This window comes from Schistocerca gregaria, chromosome 3 (assembly GCF_023897955.1).
Source record: "Schistocerca gregaria isolate iqSchGreg1 chromosome 3, iqSchGreg1.2, whole genome shotgun sequence".
Lineage (NCBI taxonomy): Eukaryota > Metazoa > Arthropoda > Insecta > Orthoptera > Acrididae > Schistocerca > Schistocerca gregaria.
The window spans coordinates 171,059,959-171,086,493 of record NC_064922.1 but is presented as its reverse complement, the minus strand read 5'-3'; the positions used below and the strand labels follow the sequence as shown (position 1 = coordinate 171,086,493).

The 26,535-nt window shown below is 38.9% G+C and overlaps 1 protein-coding gene across 1 annotated transcript in view; it reads right to left on the bottom strand.

Annotated features, from left to right (window-relative positions):
* Positions 1 to 2,331: 2,331 nt before the first annotated feature.
* LOC126355067 (glycoprotein-N-acetylgalactosamine 3-beta-galactosyltransferase 1-like) overlaps positions 2,332 to 26,535 on the bottom strand; it is a 52,144-nt gene continuing 27,940 nt past the window's right edge. Inside the window, exons 3-4 of the mRNA XM_050005235.1 lie at positions 20,899 to 21,054; positions 2,332 to 5,109 (exon numbers count right to left, since the gene is read on the bottom strand). Of these exons, the coding sequence (XP_049861192.1) occupies positions 4,918 to 5,109; positions 20,899 to 21,054 (348 nt within the window). The 3' untranslated portion in view covers positions 2,332 to 4,917. The remainder of the gene's footprint in view (positions 5,110 to 20,898; positions 21,055 to 26,535) is intronic.

Genomic DNA, 26,535 nt, shown 5'->3' with positions numbered 1-26,535 from the left:
TATTCATGCTTATGATAGCCAAATTTAATCAAGTAAATTAGAAAGAAAGCTGCTAGTTTGCAAAAACAGAAACAAAAAAACAACAAAAAAAATCCTGCTATCTCCTGCTGTAGTAAGGGGGGTTATAATAAAACTGACAATGTCCCAAGTGGTGCAATGTGGACTGTATACATAGCAGATGCTGAAACCTGGTGGGTATGTTTATTAATTGGTACACTCGTGGAATAAGCTGAAAAGAGAACAGTATGTCCACTTTCTTCCATCAGATGGAAATGTGGCACTGTAAGCACCCAGAATGAGATGTGGGTGCAGGAAATGGAGAGGGACAATAAAACACATAACAGTAATTCTGGCACACTTATCAAGATAGGGTCATAAGTTGCAACATGTGTGCAATATGGTCTCCTGACTCAGATACATGACAGTTACTTGCACCATACCTGGTGTAGTCAGAGAGACTCGTCATTGTATGCTATCCTTCAGATCAGGAAGAGTCCAGTTACATCCCTGACAGACCCCAGTGAGTAAAAGTTTAAAGAGGTCTGATATTATGTGCAAAGTGTGTTGGAAGATGCAAACTGTTCCCATTCTCAAATACTAGGTGAATATATGAGAGTGTGCTGAAAAGTAGTCTTAAAATATTTTATGTGAAAACTCTTAAAGCTTTTTAAATAAAACAAACTTTATTATCATTCTGACACCATCTTTATTCTTCATGTCTATATATTTATCTTTCAAAAAACAAAGATGATGTGACTTATCAAACAAAAGCTCTGGCAGGTCGATAGACACACAAACAAATATATATATATTTTCCCATGTGGAATGTTTCCCTCTATTATATTTATTTTTCAAGATAGACGTGTTAATGACAAACACATTTCTCCCCACAATACTGTCGCTCTAGAATGTTTGACTTCTTTGACAGAACTACACTCTCCCTCTGATTGTGCCACTTCATCACTATCAAAGTGAAATCTTCAAAGGCATTCTTTAAGTTTTGGAAACAGATGAAAATCAAATGGGGCCTGGTTGGGACTATACGGAGGATGACCAATGACTGAACCCACGGCATCGGATTGTTGTAGATGTTGCAGTGCTTGTATGGGGTCTGGCATTGTCATTCTGAAGGAGAGGATGCTCCATTTGTGGACGAACTCTACAAATTTGAGCTTGATGACAGCATACTGTTTCTCACACACGACATAGTTATGTTACACACCACCATGTTACATACTACGCATTCTGGTGTTTTATCAGTAACTATAACGTTGCTGTTGTCAGCAGAAAGAATTTTTCCTTTGTGTCTTATACTGTCTGAAAAGCCATTGATTTATGTTAAGAACAGATCCTGATATATTCCTGTTTTAGATCTGATAATTGTTTCATCAACCATCAGAAGTGTGAAAGTCTCAAAATGTTCTTACTCTCGTGAATTTATGCTTAACTTACTGTAACTAATCTACCATTTCATTTTTATATCTCAAGGTATGGACAACAATTTTCAGGAGTAAAGACTTGTCACTTACTCAACATAACACAGTGAATAGAACAAAAACTTTTCCCATATATATCAATTTCATAATCTAAAATCAAATAATGGAAAATCCAGGATAGAATGTAAAAGTATTATGAAAATTACAGTTGCTACTCACCATACAGCGGAGTTGCAAATAGGCACAACAAAATGACTGTCAGAAAACGAGCTTTTGGCCAACAAGGCCTTTGTCGAAAATAGACACGTTGTTTATTTTTGACGAAGACCTTGTTGGCCCAAAGGTCACTTTCTGACACTCTTTTTGTTGTGCCTATCTGTGACTCAGCATCTACACTGTATGATGAGTAGCAAGTATAATCTTCATAATATTGTTACTTTCATAATATAGTGGGATGTAAATGAATAAAGCAATATTAAATACCATTTCAACTTTATTTTACTTTGTAAGAAACCTATAAATTCAGGAGTATCTTGTAATAATATTATGTAATTGGTGAATGGAGATGTTTGAGAGTACTTAAACTTTTAATGATAAGTACAGATTAAGTCTCAAAAGCAAGGAAATACATTGGGCACATTAAATGGCTATTACTTAAACTGGCATGAAGTTTTGCTGCTTTTTATAAACATATTTTTTCCTATAGTCAAAAAATTACAGATTTCCAAAAGCATTGACAATTGTTTTATTTAAGAGAGTTACGCCTTTCTAAACTGTTAAATAAGAAAAGAAACAGAAACTTTTCATTCAAACAGACTTCACAAATTTTTCTTCCTTCCCATATTGCTTCAACATTCTGCTTCATAGTATTTAATTCCCAGTCATGAGCATCTATAAAATTAAGTTCCCACTGGAATTTCTTCATTTACATAGTTTGATACAATTGCAGAGTACAGTTAAGCTTTCCAGTACAATGTATTACAAAAATAAACTGATTGGAATGTAGATTAATAATTAAATGTTAAGAGAATTTCTGCATAAGCTATCATATGAAAATCATTTGCTATGCACATAAAATTCAGTATTCATGGTTGATTTTCTGATTGGAAATAAAGTGAAGAGCTCTCTACATGAACTGAACACAGAATGGGCAACATTTTTCCAGGAAAATATGAATGAAACAGAAGTGTCCTCCTTTTGGGAAATATTATAACAGAAAAAAATCATTTTGTTACTATCAAAATGTTAAAACAGATGTGAGTTCTCAAACAACAATGGATGGTTAGCGGTGTGGAAGAAATAACCTCTTATTTATGCTCGATGCTTAAACGTGTTATTAAGATGGACAGCCAGTTTATTACTGTTTGCCATTTAGATTATGGACACTTTTATTGAAAATATTTCATGATACTAAATTACTATATAAATAGTCATGAAATTGGCTAATGCTTACTGAAGGCAGCAGCTTCCTCATTATGTGGCCAGGAATTTGGTCATATAGTGGCGGCTTAAAAGGGTACTGACTGTTCACAATTCCATAATTTAACATTTCACTGAGTCTGTACCGCTTTTTTAAAAAATAATGTGAAGATTTCTTATAAGTGGTGGCCTCACACTTCTGTTGCCAATCTCTGTGAACATACTGCATCTTTTCACAACAATTCTCTAATAGTAAATTAACATTTTCCTTATAGCATTCTTAGTATACAAAGCACCATGGCAATTAAAATGTGTGAGAAGAGAGCTGTTATTGCATAAAATAAATATTTTACATACAGTTTACAAAATTTGCTTTTAGCATACTATAAAAATATAAGTTATGTATAGGAAACATTTCTTTAAAAAAGTGTGCTTGAACATATATATAGCTGTGTAAGTAATACTGATCAGAAATGAGTTGTTTCAAATCAACAATAACAGAAAATGTTTTAAAACACATAACAGCAACATTTTAGAATTTTACATAAAAAAGTTTAAATTGGATGTACTATTATTAAAATTCTAATGTCTACAAGGCACTTATAATACTGAGCAAGTCAATAGTGGACGGACGTGAGCTTCACAACCACAACACTAAAACTATATAAATTTGCCTCTGCCAGTACAGTCAAATGATAGTTCATTCTTCCCTCTCTCTTCTCCACACACCCACACACACTGAAAAAAGGGAATGTGATGGAGGGTGGAGATTGGAATGTAAAACAGGAAGTCAGAATTACTGGTGACAGTTATTTCCCAATATGATCTTACAGTGCTCTGATATAGTTGTCTATGCCTGGGCTTCCTTTACCTGAAGGATGCTGCTTATGATTCTTCCTTCAGCATCTTTTTAAGGCACACAGCTCCCAAACCATTTGCAAAAACTTTTTGTTCTTACTGTTAAGTGGTAAAGTTGGTTGTACATGATCCCCATCAAGTTTTTTTAAGACATTAAAAATCATGAAAATAATTTTTGTAAGTGCATTTGTATCAATTGAGAAAAGCTTTGTATGCAACATTCGGACACACTTGTGGAGAAAAGAGAAAGTGAATAGGCCAGATACTTCTGATTCATCAGATGACTGCACTGGACCTCAAGAGACATTATTTTTGTACTGCTAATATTTGTTACTTCAGATCCGGTACAGTTTAGATCATTATTGAAGTGTCTGAAAACTGAAGCACACCATGGATTCAAGTTTCCATCTGACTTGCTAATTTAATCATGGAAAATAAGGACTGAAATGCAAACCTTACTTTTGATTGTTCACAACACAGCAATATTCAAAACATTGATACAGTTAATAAAATAATAACAAAACAAAATTCTGGCACGTCACACATGGAAAAACTGATGTCATCCTGATGAGTACTATCACTGCATCTTTCACAAACATTTGATCAAAATACATCAATTCCAAATACATCAATTCCTTTCACATCTAAGTTAGAGGAGAGAGAGAGAGAGTTCTATTGGCATCATTATACTGTACATATGAATAACGAATTATGGAGTATCTTCAAAAAAGATAAAATCTGGATATCTTATTATTATCCATTAAATGAGAGTGATATGTTTTCAAAATTATTTTCAGCTGTCAAAAGTGAGACAAGTATAGAAATTGGGAGAATTTAGGGTACATCTCTCTCAAGTCACTGCCATAAAAAGTTATTAATATCCATCAGTGGCAGTCTAGTATTGTGTATGCCATTTTTTTCTTTTTTCTTTTTAACACACAGCCTCACTAACATAACAAAATTGGAAGTTTAAGATGGCAGTTTTTGTCTTAATCACACAAAGGTTGAAAAAACTGGATGTACATCTTTCCATGAACTTCCCTTATATCAACTGCTAAACAAAAACACATATGTAAGAAGAGAAACATAACACGCATCTCAAAAGACATGTCATTATCTTACAAAATTACACATATGACCACTACTTAATTATCACAGACAAGTTACACTGTGATGTGTTGAACAATAATATTGCAAACAAATGTTATTCATTAACTGAATCATTTCCTTGAGCAGCACTGAGCAAGCCTTCAAAAAAATGTGACATCTGTTCACTACGGATGCGCTTGTTGAAGTCATCTGGTGCAGATACTTTGTCTTGCCACAGCCTGAAGTATTCTTCTGCGGAAACATTTTCAACAGGGTGCCCTTCCTTCCTTAGAAAGGATTTCCAAACCTGTCAAAATACACATCTGTTAAAGGTATTTTACAATCTGGAAATACAAATTATGACATAGCCAACAAATTTTGTCAGTGGATATCTCCTGGACCACAAAATATAGTCAGATCACATTTTTTTAAAAATTATGGTGAAGAATATGTGAGCTACAGTATGGACATAAAACAGTTTCCCCTTAATCACAGTGTAGGTATTTACATAATTAGTGCAACATTTCCAACTTATTCCTATGTACTGATCATTTTGTTCTGAGGAAGTGTCTGACAGTATACGATCATGATGCAAAAATAGCTCTTGTTTGGTCAGCTGCTAAAGCACAACAGTGTGTTCTGAGCATATTATAACTGTTACGTTGTGTAACATTTAGTCCCCCCCCCCCAATAAAGGTTTATATTGCCCCATTTGCTGTATACTTCCAATATTTTTCAGTTTGTTTATGAGCATACCCACTACAAAACAAAATTTCTAGACTCAAAGTTTCAAGTATATTTGGGAAAAAATAATTTTTATCTCTTGTTATAAGTGAAATATCACTTTATTAGGTGCCATTAGCTAATTTAGAACTTGTGATCCTGTTGGTGTAGCAAATCCAGGAATTAAAAGGGAATCATCAAGCTCAGCTTAAAACAAAACATTGCACCAGCCATAATGCAGCACCACAGTGAATGCTGTTCTCTAATATGTGTATACTGTGTTAGTTGCAAATGTCTAATTTCCTAACTGTTATTTTATTTGGCTACTGTTTCGGCAATTTACTATGTCATCTTCAGTCCCTCCTACCTACTTGTAGGAAGATTCCAACCAAGGTTCTGGTCAAAATAGGGGCCATTGTTCAAATACTGGTATCTGTAGATTTCTGCTGGATACAGCAATCATTTCAATCATCATCTCCCGACTGTTAGGTAAACCTTCATTTCATCTAACAGTCGGCAGATGATGGTTGAAGTGATTGTTATATCAAACAAAAATCTACAGATATCAGTATTTGAATGATGGCCCCTATTCTGACTGGGACCAAGGTTGGAATCTTCCTACATATTGGTCAGGGGGCCTGAAGATGGTGTAGTGATTGCCGAAACTGGTACTCAAATAAAATAACAGTTTGAAAATGAAGACGGCTGAAAGTTGTTTAATTAGACATTCTATAGTCAACAGTGGAGTCGCACAACATACAGAGACTTGTTTTAGTTGCTGTTTGAGAGCAACAGGGAATCACCCTAATTCATGTCAAGTGATTGCAAACTGCTGCGAAAGGGTTTGTTGGGATGGCTACTGAGAGGCACTTACCAGGTGTACTGAATAAGATACCTCATGTACCATCATCCACCATAAATAATGTCTCCGTTCCCAGGAAATGTGGGAGTCTATCACAGTTCAACAACCTAACTGTGAGGAGTGCATCAGTGGTCGGTCTAAGGATGGCCTGTGCATGTGATGCAGGGACCACAGAACTCACTGTACTACATCCATCATCAAATTTGAAGTGCTGTCTCCCACTGAAACTGAAACCGAGCCTATGTGACATGCTTGACCACCTGGGAAGCTTGTTATAACTCATGTCAGGGGGAGGCAAGCACAAAAGGACAGGTGTCTTTTAATTATTGGCAGTTTGAAAGTATGACAAACAATGGTACCCTTTAGTGAAATGCCAGCAACGGATGGACAGCATTACCTTGTGCACTTTGTGTGTATGCCTGGAGGCCTCATTCAATATGCCGAAAAGGCTGCTTGGGCAGCCATCGAGAGAATAAGGTGTGACCAACTGTAGAGTGTGGCACATTTTTTGGAATAAGCAATGCATTTCCTCTAGGCTCTGAGGTCATATTTTGATCATTCCAGAAACTGGCAGACATGGCTGAGAAGACCAACCTTGCTCACAGGATTTCAACAAAGCTCACAATCTACAGCACTGTTTCCAAATTTTGAATTGAGTACAAGGCTTGAAATAGAGACTTCAGAGGTTCTGAAACAAGCTAAGTTGTGACTTGTTAGCCTTGGGTGATAAGATTGGGAACTCTAAGTCCACTTACATCAGTCGAGGTGTACTACACATCAGAAGATAAAGAAGGGTTTTTCATTAGGCAACTCCCCATCCAGTCCTGAAAATGATAGCAGTAGGAGACCCCAAAGAAATGCCCCCCCCCCCCCCTACAAGTGAATCTATTAAAATCCTAGTGAACATCAGTCAAAGAATTTGCAACAAAGGCCCACAGTTTGAAGCACTCCTAAAAAGCAGTGCTCATATAAAATTAGGTGTTAAGAGCTCACTGAAAACCAAAATTGATGGCAGTGAGCTTTTTTGGTAAATGTAAGCATATATTGAGCAGATATAGGTGGTGGACTCATCACAGTAGACAAGAAACACAAATCACCCGAGATAGAAATTGAAGCTGCATGCTATATTGCTTAGGCAAGGCTCAGTATCAGGGATAGGTGTAAACTCTTAATTCAGTCCTACTAACAACTACCAGACTGAATGTCATATGTAAATGAAAACTCTAGAGAAAACCTCAGGTTGCTAGTACTGACTCTCTCCAACCACTCTGTTCTCACTATAGAAGACTGACTGGAATAATTACAGATTTTTAAGTGGTTTGTGTGATGAGAAATTTTATGAACCAATACTAAATACTTAATCTGAACAGCTAGTTCAGAAGAGCACTGGTGACAGATACAGTTAAACCCCATTTTTCCAGTACCGCATTTTATGTTTTCCTGCTTTTCATGATCATTTTTGTTGGTCCCAAGAGAGGTGCCAGTCTCTCAATACACTGCTTTCCCATCATTAATAATTCCATGTTACAACATTTCTGTACTTTAAGTTTTCTTTGACATTATCACAACCTTTAACATTGATTGCCATACAAATTTGCAAAAACTGCATACTGTGGAGAGACAAGTAGAGCTAACTGCTATTAGAAAGAAAAAAAAAATTATCTAAATTTTTTTTAAAATGCCAATTTAAATTGTTTTAATTTCATGTTTTGAACAATATAAAGAAAGGGTAATTTATACATTTTTGCTTGTTGTGTGTCCTATGCTTTCCTGCATTTTACACTTTTTTGGGCCAGTCCACTGGTGTTTTACTGAATAAATAATTTTCAATGGCAGCAAATACGAGGAGTAGTCAAAGTTTATATTATCAACTTGAAAAAATAAAGTTACATAATTAACTATTTGCCTGATTGCAGGTACATGTCTGCAGTCTGGTACAAACTAAAATCCCCATGCCACAGTACCGTTGCACATATCTAGAGGAGCCTAAAAGAAATGGCACTGCCCATTGGTAAAGTGGAGTATTGCATGCCAATTAATTTTCTATATTTGACGAAGACCACTACTGTACAAATTCATGCTGAATTGGTGGAAATATATTACAATAACACACCATCATATGAAACAAAGGTTAGGTAACACAGACATTTAGTGTGGTCAAACAAGTTTGACTGATGATGAACATGGCAGACCATGCCTCTGGGAAGAACAAGGAATCACAAGCAAAATGGAGCTGCTGATGGTGATGGTGGTGGTGGTGATATTGTGGTGTGGGTGCATGGCAGCAGGGTCTTTAGTGTTCTTACTAAAATTTTAAGAGATGAGTGTGGCTAAGGATCACAAAATTAATAAACATGAAATGCAAAGAAAAACGTAAGGACCACCACCTTCTCTTTCAATAATAATAATAATAAAACCAGCAACAACATCACACACACACACACACAAACAATGGAAATCACAATTTAGACTACAATATCACAGTAAAAAGGATAAAAGCAGTGGAACAAGTTAAAATAAAACAGCAAATAACTGTGGTTAGCTGATCGTTGGAATAAAACGGCTGAGCCAGCTGCTCTGCAGCACACTAAAATCTCCAGCCTAACAGTTAAAGCTGGAATCCAGACACTTCTCAAAATTTTAAAAGTTTGACTACATGTAAGTTTGACTACATCTGTCTTGTTTTCAGCTGAAACAGAGGGCAGGTCACTCACCTAAATTTGCTTCTTCGAGCCTATCATGACTTGTCATTTTCTATTTGTAGTTAACTGTTGCTATTTGGATTTACATATTGTCTGTATGTCATTTTGAGATAGTGAGAGGTGCTGCGGATGCTAAAAAATGGAGTGCCAAGTTGAGAAATCTGAACATTTGTGACATATTTTTCTGTCACTGTTTATCAGAGTGGTGATGGCAGCAGAGGTAGTGAGAAACATTTGCACCTTGTATGGGAATAATGCCATTGGACAGAGCATGGCAAGAAAACTGTTTTCTGATTTTGAGGAGGATCCTTTTGACATTAATGACTCCACATTTAGAAAGACATTCGGGTTTTTATGAAGGTACTTTAAACACATTAGTTCATAATGATCAAGGTCAGTGTACTGTAGACCTGGCAAATGTGATGAACTGTGATCCTTCCACGATCATGTCACATTTGCATGCAATGGGAAAGGTTCAAAAATTGGATGTAAGGATGCCACATGTTTAAGCCGTAATCCCAAAAATCAGCAAGTGACCATGGGTGCATATCTGCTATCTTGGCATCAACTGGCTCAGGAACACCATCGACCATTCCTATCCTGTATGGTGGCACGAGAAAGGGTGTCTTTATGCTAACATAAGGAAAATAAAGGGATGGTTGAGCTCAAACAGAGCAGCAACGTCCTGTAAAAAGACCTGCATGCACATTCACAAAAGAGAATGTTATGCATTTGGTGGTTGATTCAGGGGAGGGGACCAAACAGTGAGGTCATTGATCCCATTGGGTTAGGGGAAGGATGGGGAAGGAAGTCAGCTGTGTCCTTTCGAAGGAACCATCCTGGCATTTGCCTGCAGTGATGTCAAGAAATCAAGGAAAACATAAATCAGGATGACTGGATGCGGGTTTGAACCGTCATCCTCCGGAATGCTAGTCCAGTGTGCTAACCACTGCACCACCTCACTCAGTAATGCAACTGGTGGAACAGCAATGGTGTGATGTACTACAAATTGCTTCACCAAGGTGTAACCATCAATCTTGACATTTATTGTCAACAACTGATATGTCTTGCAGATGCAATCCGAGAACAGCGATCAGGAAGACTGTGTGGAATGGTGCTACTCCACAATAACACCTGTCCGCATTCTGCTAGACTGACAAAAATCGCTGTACAGAGTTGGGTTGGGATGTCATTCCGCACCACCTTATTCTCCTGATCATGGGTCCTCAGATTTTCATCTTTTCCACTCTCTTTTGAAATCTTTAAGGAACTTCCTTTCCAGATGAAAATGTGCTCTGAACATGACTCTATGAGTTCTTTCATGTCAAAACCATGCGATTTCTACAGCCATGGAATAGAAAAGTTAGTCCAGTAACGTTAGACAGTTGTAAATAGTGAAGTCTCTGTCATGTGTATCTGTTGAATTTATTAAACTTATTGAAAAACACTATGAATTTATGCACCAACCCAACAAAATGCAGAACTTAGTTAAAATGTTGCTTACAATAATTTGCATGCTCGAGGCATTAGAAATTTGGGGAGGGGGCGGGCGTTCTCTCACCAGAGGAAGAAGCCATGTATTAGGGGACAGTGCCCAATTTGGTAGTGAGTCAAGGCCACTTCATCCTGCCAGACTGGCAGGAGTTAGTCTACAGCTAGATAGCTGCCTTCACTAAGTGCAGCGTATTGTCCCCCACTGCTAGCCACTCCTCCCACAACTGTACAGATCTCTGATTCAGCACCAAAAGGACAACTTGCAGGGGAATGGCACAGTGCCACAGCACCTTTCCTGTGGGCCTCCTTGACACGTTGGCTTGCCTATTCACTTCCCCAAATTCCAACATGCCCTGGTACACAGTAGAAAGATACCAGGTTCCCCTGCAGTTGAAGGAAGTACAGTTGGTCATACGTTAGCTGGAACAGTTTATCTGCAATGATTGGAGGGCACTAAGGGAATTGGAGTAGGTGAAAAACCATCTGCTCTAAAAATGCCTCATCTGCTTTCTATATCACATGGAGCTTTGTGGTAACTACAATATATTCACAGCAAAAATGAATCCTGAAGACGTGATCACAAAATGCTACTGAATGGCCAAGGGAATCCTCTTGCTTAGAGCCACCAATGTATGCAACTTTAAAATTGTGATGCGTTCTAAATTGTTAAGAAACACAGTGAAATGTAAAATCTGGAGTGCAGTACTTCTTATTACGTGTCAAGTCTGAAATACCTCTGGGCCCCTGCAGGAGCCAAGGTGGAGATCTTCTCGAACCTTGGTGCAAAACTTTAAAATTAGCCACCTTCATCTCTTAAAGGCAATGCTCTGGGCGAATCCCATAGGGCCTCATTGCTCATTGTCAATGATGAAAAAGCATTTCCATTGGTGGCCGAGGATGTTTATGGCTTGGACAGTGTTTTGAGGCCTGTTGGACTATGAGGAGTCATCACCTGATGTGAAGTGGTGGGTCATTAGCTTTAGCATGGATTGGTATGGGGCTGGTTCTGAAGTCCATAGTGGCTAGCCAAATTCCTTCAAAGTACACGAAGTCCAATATTTCTAAATAAGGGCCTCATACAGACTCTCACACACTGTGCACCATAATCAGGCCAGGGTCACACAAAGACCCTGTAAAACTGGAGCAGACAAGTTCAGTCAGCTCATCATGAATTATGGCCAAGATATTTTACAATGCTCAGTGCTTTCCAGGACAACTTTTCAGGTCCCTAAGGTGTGGCAACCATGCAAGTTTACAGCCAAATGTGAGACCCAAAAACCTCACCATATCTTTAAAATAAAGAACAATATCCCCCTTTCAAATCGCAGGAAAGTTTAAAACAGAATGTGAATGGTTAATTTGAATGCAGACTTCTCAGTTGAGAAATTAAAACCCCCTCCTCTCTGCCCATTCCTTCAACTATATCATAGCCAGCTGCAACCAATGAGTTGATGTTGCTAGGCTCAACAAGCAACAAAAGACAGAGAAGTTGTCAGCAAACTAAGAACACTGAACAGGGCATGCCATGATATATGATATGATCAACTTGATACTATTAATAGTGATGCCAAAGACAGTCACATATGAAACACTGCACTGAAAGACTTCAAATTCCTACTGAAGTGATCAGAGAGAATGCCACTGATTTTATATCAAAAATAGTGGGGAAGAAATCCTCAAACACTCCGTTCATGGAGTTGCGCGAGAAGAATATGCCTCCAAGTAGTGTCGTAGGCCTGCTTGATGTCAAAAAATATACCCAGGAGGTGATGCTGGCACAGAAAAGCCTCTTTGTAGCTGCTACCACAAGGACCAGGTTACCAACAGTGGAGTGACATCTCCTGAATCCATACCAAAAGCAAATACGGAGCTGTCTGGTTTCTAAGATCCAAACAAGGTGGAAATTGACCATCTGCTCCAAGGTCATTCCAATGGAGCTAGTGAGGTAACTCTATACTGCTTGGCTCTGTCCAGTCCTTCACAGGCTTTAAAATTGGAACTAAATTTTCCTCTTGACATGAGTCAGTGTCCTGGTGCCAAGTGAGGTTTAAAAGGGTGAGGAAGATTTCTTTGCTCTGTCCTGTGTGGTGCCACAACATACTACAGTGGATCCTATAGTGACAGAAGACACATCGTGAGTCACAGATAATGCAGTGGTGGAACTGAAGCCCCAGCTGCCCCTCTCAGCACTCATTCTGTAGCATTGGAATGTTGAATCCTGAAATACTCCTGATGGTCTCTCATACAGCTGTACTTTTAGTGGAACAATTTATGATGGTCAAAAACTATTGCCACAATCTCGTTTTACTGGTTTTAATATTTTGGTGACACTGCACTCTCGCTACCTGATATTCTCTTCAGTTGGCTGGTACTTAAACTTTAGTTGACTGGCATCTGAACCACACATCTATTCCTGATTGAAGAGTGGCTTTCATTGCTCCTTCAATGGACATACTGCCTTTTCAGTTCACCTTAAGACTGTGGAATGGAAACTTCAGTAGTGGTGTGGTGGATCAATTGGGTAAAATGATGCAACGATTCCTGGGTACAATCATACTGTTCAAACACAACAAGATGGCTGTAAAGTGTCCAGTCTCCCATACTGAGCACTCATCGTGGTGATTTTCTTTCAAGCATCACTCTGGCAAGTGGATCCAGTGCAAGTCATCAGTTACTTCCCACTGATCAGTTTGTGTGAGGGCCACAGAGCATACTGAGATACTGGTAGCAATGAATGATCCTGTTGCAGTGTTGAAGTGTGTGCTCTGCCCTGTGTTCATCAAACATGCACATGTGGACATGAAGGCTCTCAACTGCTTCATCCCATGTGCTTGCACAGCCCCAAAGCATAAAGTGTGTATTAAAATAAACACACAGAAGGAAGGGGTTGGGTGCTGAGTAAGGATGTCATGAAGAGTCTCTTCATTTGGCACCTCATATAGGGGCATGTTGTTGTTGTGGTCTTCAGTTGAAAGACTAGTTTGATGCCTCTTTCCATGTTACTCTATTTTGTGCAAACCTCTTCATCTTTGAATAACTACTGCAATCTACATCTTTCTGAATCTGCTTACTGTATTCATCTCTTGGTCTTCCTCTATCATTTTGACCACCCACACTTCCCTCCAATATAAAATTGGTGATCCCTTGATGTCTAAGAATGTGTCCTACCAAATGATTCATTCTTTGGTTAAGTTGTGCCATGAATTCCTCGTCTCCCCAATTCTATCCAGTATCTCCCCATTAGTTATGTGACTGACCCACTTAACCTTCAGCATTCTTCTGCAGCACCACATTTCAAAAGCTTCTATTCTCTTTTTATCCAAACACTTAATTATCAATGTTTCACTCCCATACATGGCTACATTCCAGACAAATACCCTCAGAAAATACTTTCTAACACTTTAATCTATATCTGATGTTAAAAAACTTCTCTTTTTCAGAAATACTTTTCTTGTCATTGCCAGTCTACATTTTACATCTTCTCTATTTCAGCTATCAGCAGCTTTTGCAGCCCAAATAGCAAAACTCATCTATTCTTTTAAGTGTCTCATTTCCTAATCTGATTCCCTCAGCATTGCCTGATTTAATTAGACTACATTTCAATACCCTTGTTTTGCTTTTGCTGATGTTCATCTTACATCCTCCTTTCAAGACACTGTCCATTTCCTTCAACTGCTCTTCCAAGTTTTTTGCTGCTTCTGACAGGATTACAATATCATTGTCAAACCTCAAAGTTTTTATTTCTTCTTCCTGGACTTTAATTCCTACTCCAAATTTTTCTTTGGTTTCCTTTACTGCTTGTTTAACATACAGATTGAACAACATTGGTGATAGGCTACAACCCTGTCTCACCTCCTTCTCAATCACTGCTTCTCTTCCATGCCCCTCGACTCTTATAACTTTCATCTCGTTTCTGTACAAGTTGTAAGTGGCCGTTCATGCCCTTTATATTACCCCTGCTACTTTCAGAATTTCAAAGTGAGTATTCCAGTAATCATTGTCAAAAGCTTTCTCTGAGTCCACAAGTGCCATTCGTGAAGGTTTGCCTTCCTTAACCTATCGTCTAAGATAATTCGTAGGATAAGTATTGCCTCACATGTCCCTACATTTCGCCAGAATCCAAACTGATCTTCACCGAGGTCTGCTTCTGCCAGAATTGGGATTACTACATTCTTCTTGAAGTCTGGTGGTATTTCACTTGTTTCATACATCTTCCACAACAAATTGAAAAGTTTTGTCACGGCTGGCTCTCCCAAGACTATCAGTAGTTCTAACAGAATATTGTCTACTCCCAGAGTCTTGTTTCAACTTAGATATTTCAGAAATTTGTCAAATTCTTCTCACAGTATCATATTTCCTATCTCATATTCATCTACATCCACTTCCCTTTATATAATATTGCTTTAAAGTTCATCTCTGGTGTGCAGACCCTCTATATACTCCTTCCACCTTTTAGCTTTCCCTTCTTTACTATCTGAGCTCTTGATATCCATACAGCTGATTCACTTTTGCCCATAGGTCTCTTCAATTTTCCCCGTAGGCAGTAGCTATCTTTCCCCTAGGGAAATATGCTTCTTAATTCTTGTTACATCTGTCATTCTTCTTATTCTTCTGTTGCATTATAGCTCTCATTGAGCCTTGGCTTCTTCAATGATTTTCCTCCACATTTCTCAGTTGTTTGCTGCTCTTTTCCATCCCTGATTCCCATACTGGTGAGATCCACTATTACATCATCAATCCATCTTCTTCTAGGCCTCCCTTTTTGCCTAGCTGAATGGCGCTTTGGAATACTGTCCCCTGCCTCTATCCCATGCCATTCTCTCCATGTGACCAGGCATCGTATTTGCTGTGATTTCACAAATTTTACTATGTCTCTATCTAGTATTAAGACTTTTAATTCAGTGTTGTAGAATATCCTCCAGCCTTCTTCCTCTCTTACTGCACCACAGATTTTGCATAGTATTTTCTGCTCAAAGGTTCTTAGTGCATTTTTGTCATATTCTGTCAATGGCCATACCGACCCTCTAGTCATTCCTGCTTAGCAATTTTGCACTTCCTGTCAATCTCATTTTTTAAATGTTTGTATTCCCTTTTGCCTGCTTCATTTGCTGCATTTTTATAATTTTTTTCCTTAAATTCAATATTTCTTGTCTTATCTAAGGATTCCTACTGTGCCCTGTCTTTTTACTTATTTGATTCTCTGCTACCTTCACTACTTCATCTCCTAAAACTACCCATTCATCTTCTACTGTATTGCTTTCCCCTGTGCTAGTAAATCATTGCCTAACTCTCTCTCTGAAACTCTGAGCAATATCTGGTTCTTTAAATTTATCTAGGTCCCATCTCCTTAATTCCCTACACTTTTCCAATTTTTCAGTTTTAATCTACAGTTCATAGCCAATAAATTGTGGTCGATTCCATATCTGGTCCTGGTGGTCTCTTACAGTTTAAAATCTGGTTCATAAATCTCTGTCTTACCATTATATAATTAATCTGAAACCTTTTGGTGTCTCTTCCACGTATACAACCTTCTTTTATGATACTTCAACCAAGTGTTCACGATGATTAAATTATGCTCTCTGCAAAACTCTACCATGTGGATTTCACTTTAACTCCTTTCCCCCAATCCATACTCACCTCCTATTTTACCTTCTCTTCCTTCTCCTACTATCGAATTTCAGTCCCCCATCACGATTAAGTTTTCATCTGCTTTAACTATCTGAATAATTTCTTTTATCTCATCATGCAGGTACAGGGAACATATTGACAACCCGTGACACACACGTGCCGATACAGAGACTGCCTCTAGGATGAGTGTGGGGGAGAGAAGTAAGAAGTAGCAGGCAACGTTAATGAAAAAAGCCACTCCTCCTCCAGTTCACTTTCCACTAAGGTCGTCCTTTCTATGGAGAATGTGGCCACGAAGCTCAGGAGCATCAGATAATTAAAAACAAGTACCTTCACAACATATACATATTGGTCTACCCTGAACTAATAGATATAGTTCGTACACATGGGTCCTAAACCCATTTAACTTCTACTGAAGTAGGCAAGACATCTTAACAGTGAGGTTTTCCTGTCATTCCTCCAGAGTGGGAGACTGCAATGGGAGGAGAGAGATGGAGGGGGGTTACTTGAGGGACACATTGGTTCCCTCAGGCAGGTGTAGACATCCATACCATTGATGGCATGGCCATCATCAGATACATTCACACAGGATCAATCCTGCATGATCAGATGGCTTCAAACCTGATTGTTTTAGCCTGTTGTTTTTTGTCTCCAGCTTGCATTTTGGGGATGATGGTAAAGCGATTTTAACAGAAATGTTCTGTTGATGCTCTTCAGTTGACTGTTGTAAGTGCCAATTATCATTTATGACATGAGGTTCTGCTTCAACCATTATTTCGGTGGCAGAAACATTTGGTTGCTGGACTAGTGGTGAAGGCTTGAAGCTGCTAATACAGGTGCAGACTGAGGTGCCCTGCTCAGCTGTCATAGTCTGGGTGCCAACACTAGTCTTCTGTGCAGGCTGCTTCAATGCAGAGGTAAATGACTTCACAAACCTGGGTAGTTGTGTGGCGTCAAATGCCTCCTTTGTGACAGGGTACAAGATATGCTAAGTGGCTTTAAGCTCTTGCATTTTTTCTCTTCTGTGGGTCTTTTCAACACTCCTCACCTCAATCTCCATTAACCCACTATTCCCATGCCCTTCACCCAACAGTCTCCTCTTCCTCTATCCCATCAAACACTTCCAATTCACTTCTACAAGTCACCTTCATTTAGGGGCACAGACTGCACACGTGTGTGTGTGTGTGTGTGTGTGTGTGTGTGTGTGTGTGTGTGTGTGTGTGTGTGTGCGCGCGCGCGCGCGCGCGCACACATTTTATACTCTAGCTCGAGAATGGATTTATTCCAAAATCTACTCCTAAATTATTTCAAAAGTTATGTGTCTTCAAAATTTCAATATTCCAGGGTGGTGGACACTGAAAAATCCACATCGTAAAATAGTACCTATGATTTTGCCAGTTTCCAATTCTACAGCTAACAGTTAATCGAAAGAAATTCACTGCCTAATTTGTTTTACTTTTCCTGCCTTTTGTGTCAATTTCTAAAATGTAATTGATTAGTATGTTAGCATATTGTAAGTTTAATACAAAGATGTACAAAGTTACAGCCCATTGTCATTTGTCACTCATTACACAAACATCTACAGGGTATTTCAAAAATGACCGGTATATTTGAAACGGCAATAAAAACTAAACGAGCAGCGATAGAAATACACCGTTTGTTGCAATATGCTTGGGACAACAGTACATTTTCAGGCGGACAAACTTTCAAAATTACAGTAGTTACAATTTTCAACAACAGATGGTGCTGCAAGTGATGTGAAAGATATAGAAGACAACGCAGTCTGTGGGTGCGCCATTCTGTACGTCGTCTTTCTGCTGTAAACATGTGCTGTTCACAACGTGCAAGTGTGCTGTGGACAACATGGTTTATTCCTTAGAACAGAGGATTTTTCTGGTGTTGGAATTCCTCCGCCTAGAACACAGTGTTGTTGCAACAAGACGAAGTTTTCAGCAGAGGTTTAATGTAACCAAAGGACCGAAAAGTGATACAATAAAGGATCTGTTTGAAAAATTTCAACGGACTGGGAACATGACGGATGAACGTGCTGGAAAGGTAGGGCGACCGCGTACGGCAACCACAGAGGGCAACGCGCAGCTAGTGCAGCAGATGATCCAACAGCGGCCTCGGGTTTCCGTTCGCCGTGTTGCAGCTGCGGTCCAAATGACGCCAACGTCCACGTATCGTCTCATGCGCCAGAGTTTACACCTTTATCCATACAAAATTCAAACGCGGCAACCCCTCAGCGCCGCTACTATTGCTGCACGAGAGACATTCGCTAACGATATAGTGCACAGTATTGATGACGGTGATATGCATGTGGGCAGCATTTGGTTTACTGACGAAGCTTATTTTTACCTGGATGGCTTCGTCAATAAACAGAACTGGCGCATATGGGGAACCGAAAAGCCCCATGTTGCAGTCTCATCGTCCCTGCATCCTCAAAAAGTACTGGTCTCGGCCGCCATTTCTTCCAAAGAAATCATTGGTCCATTTTTCAGATCCGAAACGATTATTGCATCACGCTATCTGGACATTCTTAGTGAATTTGTGGCGGTACAAACTGCCTTAGACGACACTGCGAACACCTCGTGGTTTATGCAAGATGGTGCCCGGCCACATCGCACAGCCGACGTCTTTAATTTCCTGAATGAATATTTCGATGATCGTGTGATTGCTTTGGGCTATCCGAAACATACAGGAGGCGGCATGGATTGGCCTCCCTATTCGCCAGACATGAACCCCTGTGACTTCTTTCTGTGGGGACACGTGAAAGACCAGGTGTACCGCCAGGATCCAGAAACAATTGAACAGCTGAAGCAGTACATCTCATCTGCATGTGAAGCCATGCCGCCAGACACGTTGTCAAAGGTTTCGGGTAATTTCATTCAGAGACTACGCCATATTATTGCCACGCATGGTGGATATGTGGAAAATATCGTACTATAGAGTTTCCCAGACCGCACCGCCATCTGTTGTTGACAATTGTAACTACTGTAATTTCGAAAGTTTGTCTGCCTGAAAATGTACTGTTGTCCCAAGCATATTGCAACAAACGGTGTATTTCTATCACTGCTCGTTTTGTTTGTATTACCGTTTCAAATATACCGGTCATTTTTGAAACACCCTGTATGTAAATACTTGGTGTGGCTCAAAGTAAAATTTAAAAAACCAGAACTATGGCGTGTGATAACTCTTCAAATAATTACAGATATCTAACCAAACAACTGGATACATGTTTCAGCAACAGACAAGAAGGGACTGAAATAAAAATATTACAGGACTATCACTGGTCAACCTCAACTCAGTCAACCATAGATTGCTCTTCCAGAAATTTTATACTCAAGTCAGAGATTACCATTTCGCCAAGATCATTGAGTCTCTCTTACGAAATGGACACTTTTATATCATTTTTTATGGGAAAAAGAGATGATGGAGGAATCAAAGAAATGGACTGGCCCAGCAAAGTGGTCTGGCCCACTTCCTTTTTAAACTACACACTTAACAACCAGCCAACACCTAATTATATGAAGTATTTCCTACATGCAGATGACCTGGCAAGCACAGTTCACAGAAGCTCAATGTTACTTGGAGTAATATCACATTGGAACATACAGGTGTGATGTTGGAAAGATCTTAGACATATAGACACCAGTGTAAAAAGATTCATCATAAGGTGTCTACCAGAAACAATATTTTGCAAAACCCATAAATAGCACATGGGGAGCAAAACTTCCTGTACTGAGAACCACTGCACAAGCATTACCCTTCTCTATGGCTGAATACGCCTGCCCTGTATGGACCCCATCTACCCATGCAAAGAAAGTCAACGTAACCCTTAGTGAAACATGTTGAATAACAATGGGGTATATGAAACCCACGACCCAGCAAAAGTGCCACAGAACTGCTGATCTTGCGAGTCCCAGCTCCCAAAAATCATCTCATGAATTTACAAAGATGCACAGGCAAACTACTGACAACTGACATACTCTCTTTGGCATTCAGTAAGAGCCTGGGTGACTGAGATGCCGTAAAAGGTTCTTAAACCAGGCCACGGAAGAACCACTATCTTGACTATCCATCAGCACAGGTAGTGTCTGGCAGTTCTAGAAAAACTAGAAACACTGAGGAACCCGAACCACATTAGAACAGGGAGGGGTCAAGGCAATGTGGATGACGACAAGTGTGGTTGTGGAACTGTGCAATACATGGAACACTTCCTGGGCTGCTCTAAACTGTCCCTACAGATACAACCACAACAGTTTGTGGCTGGATAGGAAAGAAGCTCTGGATGTGGTACAATACTGGGTTTAAAGATTATGATATGGCTTCCAGACATGAAAAAATAAAGTAAAGTAAGCAACCGTACATTGTGTAAAGCAATAAAAGAATAGATAAGAACACTAATATCACAAAACTATGATTATACTGTTATGGTTTTTATTTTATGCAATGATGTAAATATCTGGAGACCTACTGGATTAATTTAGATCAAGTGCAGAGGTCTGAGAATTATGTGAATTGCAACATGAAATAAAGTTCCTAGTAGCTATGATTGTTTACATGCGGCTATATTGTTTAAATTAAGTTAACATAGCATAGCATACTTAAGCTAAAAAGTAGGTAGCAGATGAACCTAAAATGATAAGGTAAGAGAACAATGCATTTTAAACATATAATTACTTACTTCTTCTTCTGGTGTGCTAAGTACAGGTGGCATGTTTCCACGATGGCCGCCATGCCTGAAGACTCTCAGATGGTTGAGCAGGTAATCATAAAGATATATTTTATCTGCTTCAATTCCATGGAAAGTAATAGACAAGTCACTGCAGCACTCACGGCCCTGAGAATATGTGGTAAGAAAATAATTCAATAAAAATTGCTTTATACTAATAACTTAACCAATATGTCATTATACAAGAAAGTTCAGGAGGTTATATGTTTGATGATGAGGCATTATGAAACAAGTAATGAACATAAAAAGTATGCAGACAAAACCATTAACAAGAACTATTGTGCTTATAAGGACTGTTGAATATGTGAATTGTGCAGTCTGCATCAGTTTTAGAAAGGTTAATAATTTAGTTACATTCTAATATTCATATATTTCTGCCGGAGGCAGTATTTTGGAACCCAACAGCATACTATAAATATGAGAATGGCTAAAACATGAACGAGCATTTAATAATAAAATTTTTTATATTCAAAATTGATCCACAATTACTGTTTTACTGCTTATCTATGAGGGTTCACTGAAAAGTAATGCCTCCACCTTCGTAACTCTTCAACAGTTGGCAGCATCGGTATGCAGCAGGTACTGGCTTGTTCCGTAGCCTCTTCTCTACAGCACCAGTTGGCAGGAAGCCTTAGTACTGAACAGTTGTGTTGTTACAGTGCAAAGTATGGAACCTTGCGCAGATGGTCGGTCAATGAGATTTAAGCAACGTGCATTCATTGAAATCTTGACAGCAGAAGGTGTCACCCCAAAGGAAATTCATCAGAGAATGAAACCAGCTTATGGTGATTGTGTTGATGTGAGCACTGTACATCATTGGGTGAGTAAGTTTAAAGATGTTGAGGCGAGAACATCTGACCTGCATGACAGACAAAGAGTTGGACATCCTGTGATACCAACCACCAAGTTTCACAAGCAAAATGTTGACAGATTGATTAAGGACAATTGTCTTATCACTCAGAGAGAAACTGCAAACACAATCGGCGTTTCACAAGAACATGTGGGTCACATTATTGCTTTGCTTGGCTATTGGAAAATCCATGAACGATGGGTACCCAGGATGATGACTCCAGAAATGAAAGCTCACAGACTTCAAATTTGCCAGGAACTCCTCTCACGTTATGAGAATGTAGGTGACACCTTTTTCCATTCAACTGTGACAGGAGACGAAACGTGGGTACACCATTACAACCGAGAGACGTTGAGAGAACTGCGAGATTGTGGTTGCGGAAACAGAATGTTGACTTCTTCCATGACGGCTTCTGAAAACTTGTTCATCGTTGTCAGAAGTGTATCCAGTTGGCTGGTCATTATGTGGAAAAGTGAATATTGGTAATTAAAGATCACATTCTACGGGTTATTTCTGCGTTTGATCTATTAAAATATTCCCATCCAAACCAAATTACTGAAGGTAGAGGCATTACTTTTCATTCAACCCTTGTACATACTTTTACCACTGGTCAGTTTTAATGCAATGTTTGTAGAAAGTATGAGTACACTAATGTCAACTGCACACAAACTGTAGTACCTCTGCACTTGTCAAGAAGCACTCTCCACCAGTTCACCAAGAGATTCCTTGAGCAGGTAAAATATGTGGCACCAACACATAACAACCTTGAGCTACAGGCAGGATGCACAAGGGCAGGTCAATGAACATCATTTGATGTTTGTGGATCTAGCCATGTTACAAAGTTGCAACATACTTCCATCCTTGGTACTGTTCTGTTTGGAATGGTATCAAATTTGAACATGCCAAAGAAGAATCCACTCAGTATTAACAGCCCGATTTCCTGCATGGAACCTACCACCAGAGTGCCTTTTCATTTCTAGAAAACTGTGCTTGTGAGTTTAACAGCACCATCACCCTATTTCCATGCCTGCACCGTCTCATTATAGTTTTCTTCAATTTGAATGAGTTATGACAGATCCAAGTCTTACTACATGGGGCAATTTTTGGGAAAAACCCATCACCGCTTCCTTCACACGACATGAAAAGTGTATGAAGAACTGCAGCTTATATTACCCATTCATCAATTTTAAAAATCAACAAACTGACACTTTTTGGAATCCCAACTCATTCTGAATGACTGACTGATCACTTTCATAACAGATACAATGTTTCTGACCAACTTTGAGCAGAACACCTTCTAAAAGTTAATGATTGACCTCGATATTTTGTGCTATGATGATGATGTGGGGATGGTGGAAGTGTGCTATTTTTTCAACACATTTTTGTCCTTTCTTGAACTCCTTACACCAACACTTCTCACATGACCATGTAAGAGTGACAAATGTGACTACCGTTAACATGCACATTCAAACGAACTTAATTAAGATGTGTTGGGCAACAGTGCGCATCACTCTCGCTCATCACAGAGGTTGGTGAATGCCCGGAGGACGAGGCATCCCAATGTTAGTGCTCCTACGCAGGGATTGCTTTCCATGTAACCACAGAAGCCCAAATACACCATGTACCCTTGGACACTTAATTCAATAAACCTTGTATACATTCAATCCACACTCGTGAAACATGCCGGATAAGACTTGTGTAGATTCTCTACAAGTAATTAGAAGAAGAATATTTCTAATGAAGATAGGGACTAGGTAAAATTACTCACAAACAGGATTACATTTCAGTGGTCTGCAAAAAGGGCAGTTATTCATTTCTTCAAACTGTCTCTTCAGTTAGTGTTTTTATGTGTACTATATTATTCTATGCTTTGTTATATATCATGGAAGAGCATTAACACTACATTAGTTGTGGGATGATCCAAGCTATATTAGTGGTCTTCACATCCAGACTGATGATGAAATTATTAAATGCCTGAAACAACAGCACTAGTAGCAGCAGTTGTTATAACTGGTGCTCTAGAACCAGGGATTGTTGCACCTATCCAAACTATCATCAACTCTGAACAGTTTTGGCAACATCAACAGTCAGCAACTCGCAACAATCTCAACTTGCCATGAACAACTTTCAGTGCCCCCAGAATTTTTGCATGTGCTTCCCAGTTGGGTTACAGCACCCGTACAATGTAGTCAGCAGGGACAATAAAGCCATACCTGTGTATGCATGTTTTGTACTCATTAGCTCCAAAGGAGGACACTGTCCTAAAACTCAAATGTTTTCAGTCTTGTCCTTTGAGTAAATAAGTCCTCTAAACTGTCCAAAAATAAAAGTTTCCTACAGTGCCACAGAACTATGGAATTATTCTCTTGAAGGAGCTGGGAGAAGAGCAGAAGGGACACACAAAGAACCCTACAAATATTGGAATGGTTTTTCCACTTTACTGAACAGGTCAAAATCTTGTACGCATCTGTGGTTTCCTTGAGAGCAGAAACACAATGACCAAGCATTCGCAAATTTGAAAGAACATTTGTTCTAAAGTTCAGTTTACATTATCTGATCAAGTTAATGGTAAGCTGTGGCCATTGACAGACTGCCTTCGTTCAGGGACTATCTTAGTATCAGCATGGAACGATTTAGGTACACCCTGAAAAGACTGGAACAGCAAGGTTCAAATTGGATTTAAAACAGAGTATTTCCACACACACAGGAAATTTTAACACTGCATTTTTTTTTTTAATTTTTTTTTTTTTTTTGCAAATTAAATGGTTTATCAATTAAAAGCATTCAACAATTATGAAACTCTATCATGAGTCAGTTTTGAAGATCATGCTTGAAGACATCCAGTGATAGTTCCTTCTACTGGACCATCTAATCAGTGCTTAAACTGCAACAATGCAGTGACAAGAGAGTGACTCAGTCATATCCTCCACACAGTCCTAATATAATCTCTTTCTTTTTTTCCTAATCTCAGATCAGACTTAAATGGCAAGCAGCCTTGAAAGCAGTGATAAAAGATAAGTTACAGTACATACATCAGGACTGGTAGATTCATGTGGTCACTTGAATACATTTCAAAGGTGCTGTTTTTTTTTTGTGTAAGCCTGGATCCAGTTTAATTTACTTCACAAGTAAAAAATTAATTCTCATTCTTAAATGACTCAATGTCATGTCTTTATTTACTTGCCATTCACAATCTGGAGTTGCATCTGTTATTATACACTCCTTGTATTTCAATAGCCACTTTTAAAATAAAGAGAGAGAGAGAGAGAGAGAGAGAGAGAGAGAGAGAGAGAGAGAGAGAGAGAGAGAGAGAGAGAGAAAGTAAGCTCTTATTTACTTCAGATGCTGCAAATTTTTCTAATATCTACATTATGAAAATTTCAGTGTATATACATAAAAGTGGAAAAGCTCAAAATTACTAAGGGTGGTACTTTAACTTATTGACAAAAATAAAGTGGCCATTCTCCTGGGTATGAAAACAGAATATTTTATGTGAAACGAAAGAAATGAAGGAAGGAAGGAAGTAATTGGTGCGGAAAGACAGCAGGGCTGGCAAAAGCGAGAGTCAGCCAATGAAAACTAAAGTCTATGAAAAGATAGAAGGCACAAAGCAATGTGTTAACCTGGCAGTGAAGGATGCACTGAAAAACTATGGACAGTTAACATGTCAGAACAAAAAACTAAATGCCAAGACAGTATACCATAGTCAAAGGCAATAACCAGATAAAATATATATTATGAGGAGAGCTGTTTTTATGGAAGAAGTCTGCAAATTAAAAGACCAAACAGTAAAATAATGACAAAGTTATGGGACTGGCCAAAAGGCTGCTTATAGTAAAATGTTCCTGTCATGAACTGTGCCTGGGAAGGACAACTATTGGCAAGGATATAAGTTAGCTCAAATGTCTCTAGTTTTACGTTCATGGCTTCTCTGTGAGCCGTGTGTAGGAGGCAATGTATTGGTTGACTCTTCTAGGATTGTACACTCCTGAAATTTTAATAGTAAACCATACAGTAATGCTTACAGCTTCTCTTATGCCTGCAACTGTAGTTAGGTTAGGTGAGTATCTCTGTGATGTTTTTGCACTTACTATACAAACCTGTGATGAAATGCACTGTTCTCTTTGGGATCTTTTGTATTCCATTTGTCAATCCTGTATCTGGTAAAGGTCCTACTGGTGAGCACTATGCAAGTAACAGTCAACTGACAGTTTTTAAGCTACTGTTTTTGTGGGTGGAGGATTCCTCCAATGAACATTCACAGAATGTGCAGTTGTTGCAGCCAGAAGACTTCCCATTTCTAGTAGTGTTTAAAAATTGGTTCCTACAGTAATGTGTAGAAAACTCCAAGGTTCCTGCTTTTGCGTTGTTCACATATGAGGCTATAGTTGCAAGTGAGGGAATGTTCAACAGTTGTAACAGCCATGTATGGGAAGATGAAAAGCATTAGTGTGTTGGTTCTATTGACAGATGTTTGCTATGAACGTATGGGCTGGTACTGTCAACGATTTTGTGAGTGGACCTTCCCAGCCTCCTGACACACAGAATGGAGTTGGGTACTAAACATGCCTTCAATATGTAATCCCACAGTTTCTAGAAGATGTGCTGCTGAGGATTCATCATATTATGTTGTTTTAGCTTGACAGGTGCTGTCACACTTTGCACTCTATGTTAGAAACCACAATGAAGAACAGTTTCGTCACATTGGTCCCACACCATGGCCAGCTTGGTCCCAAGAT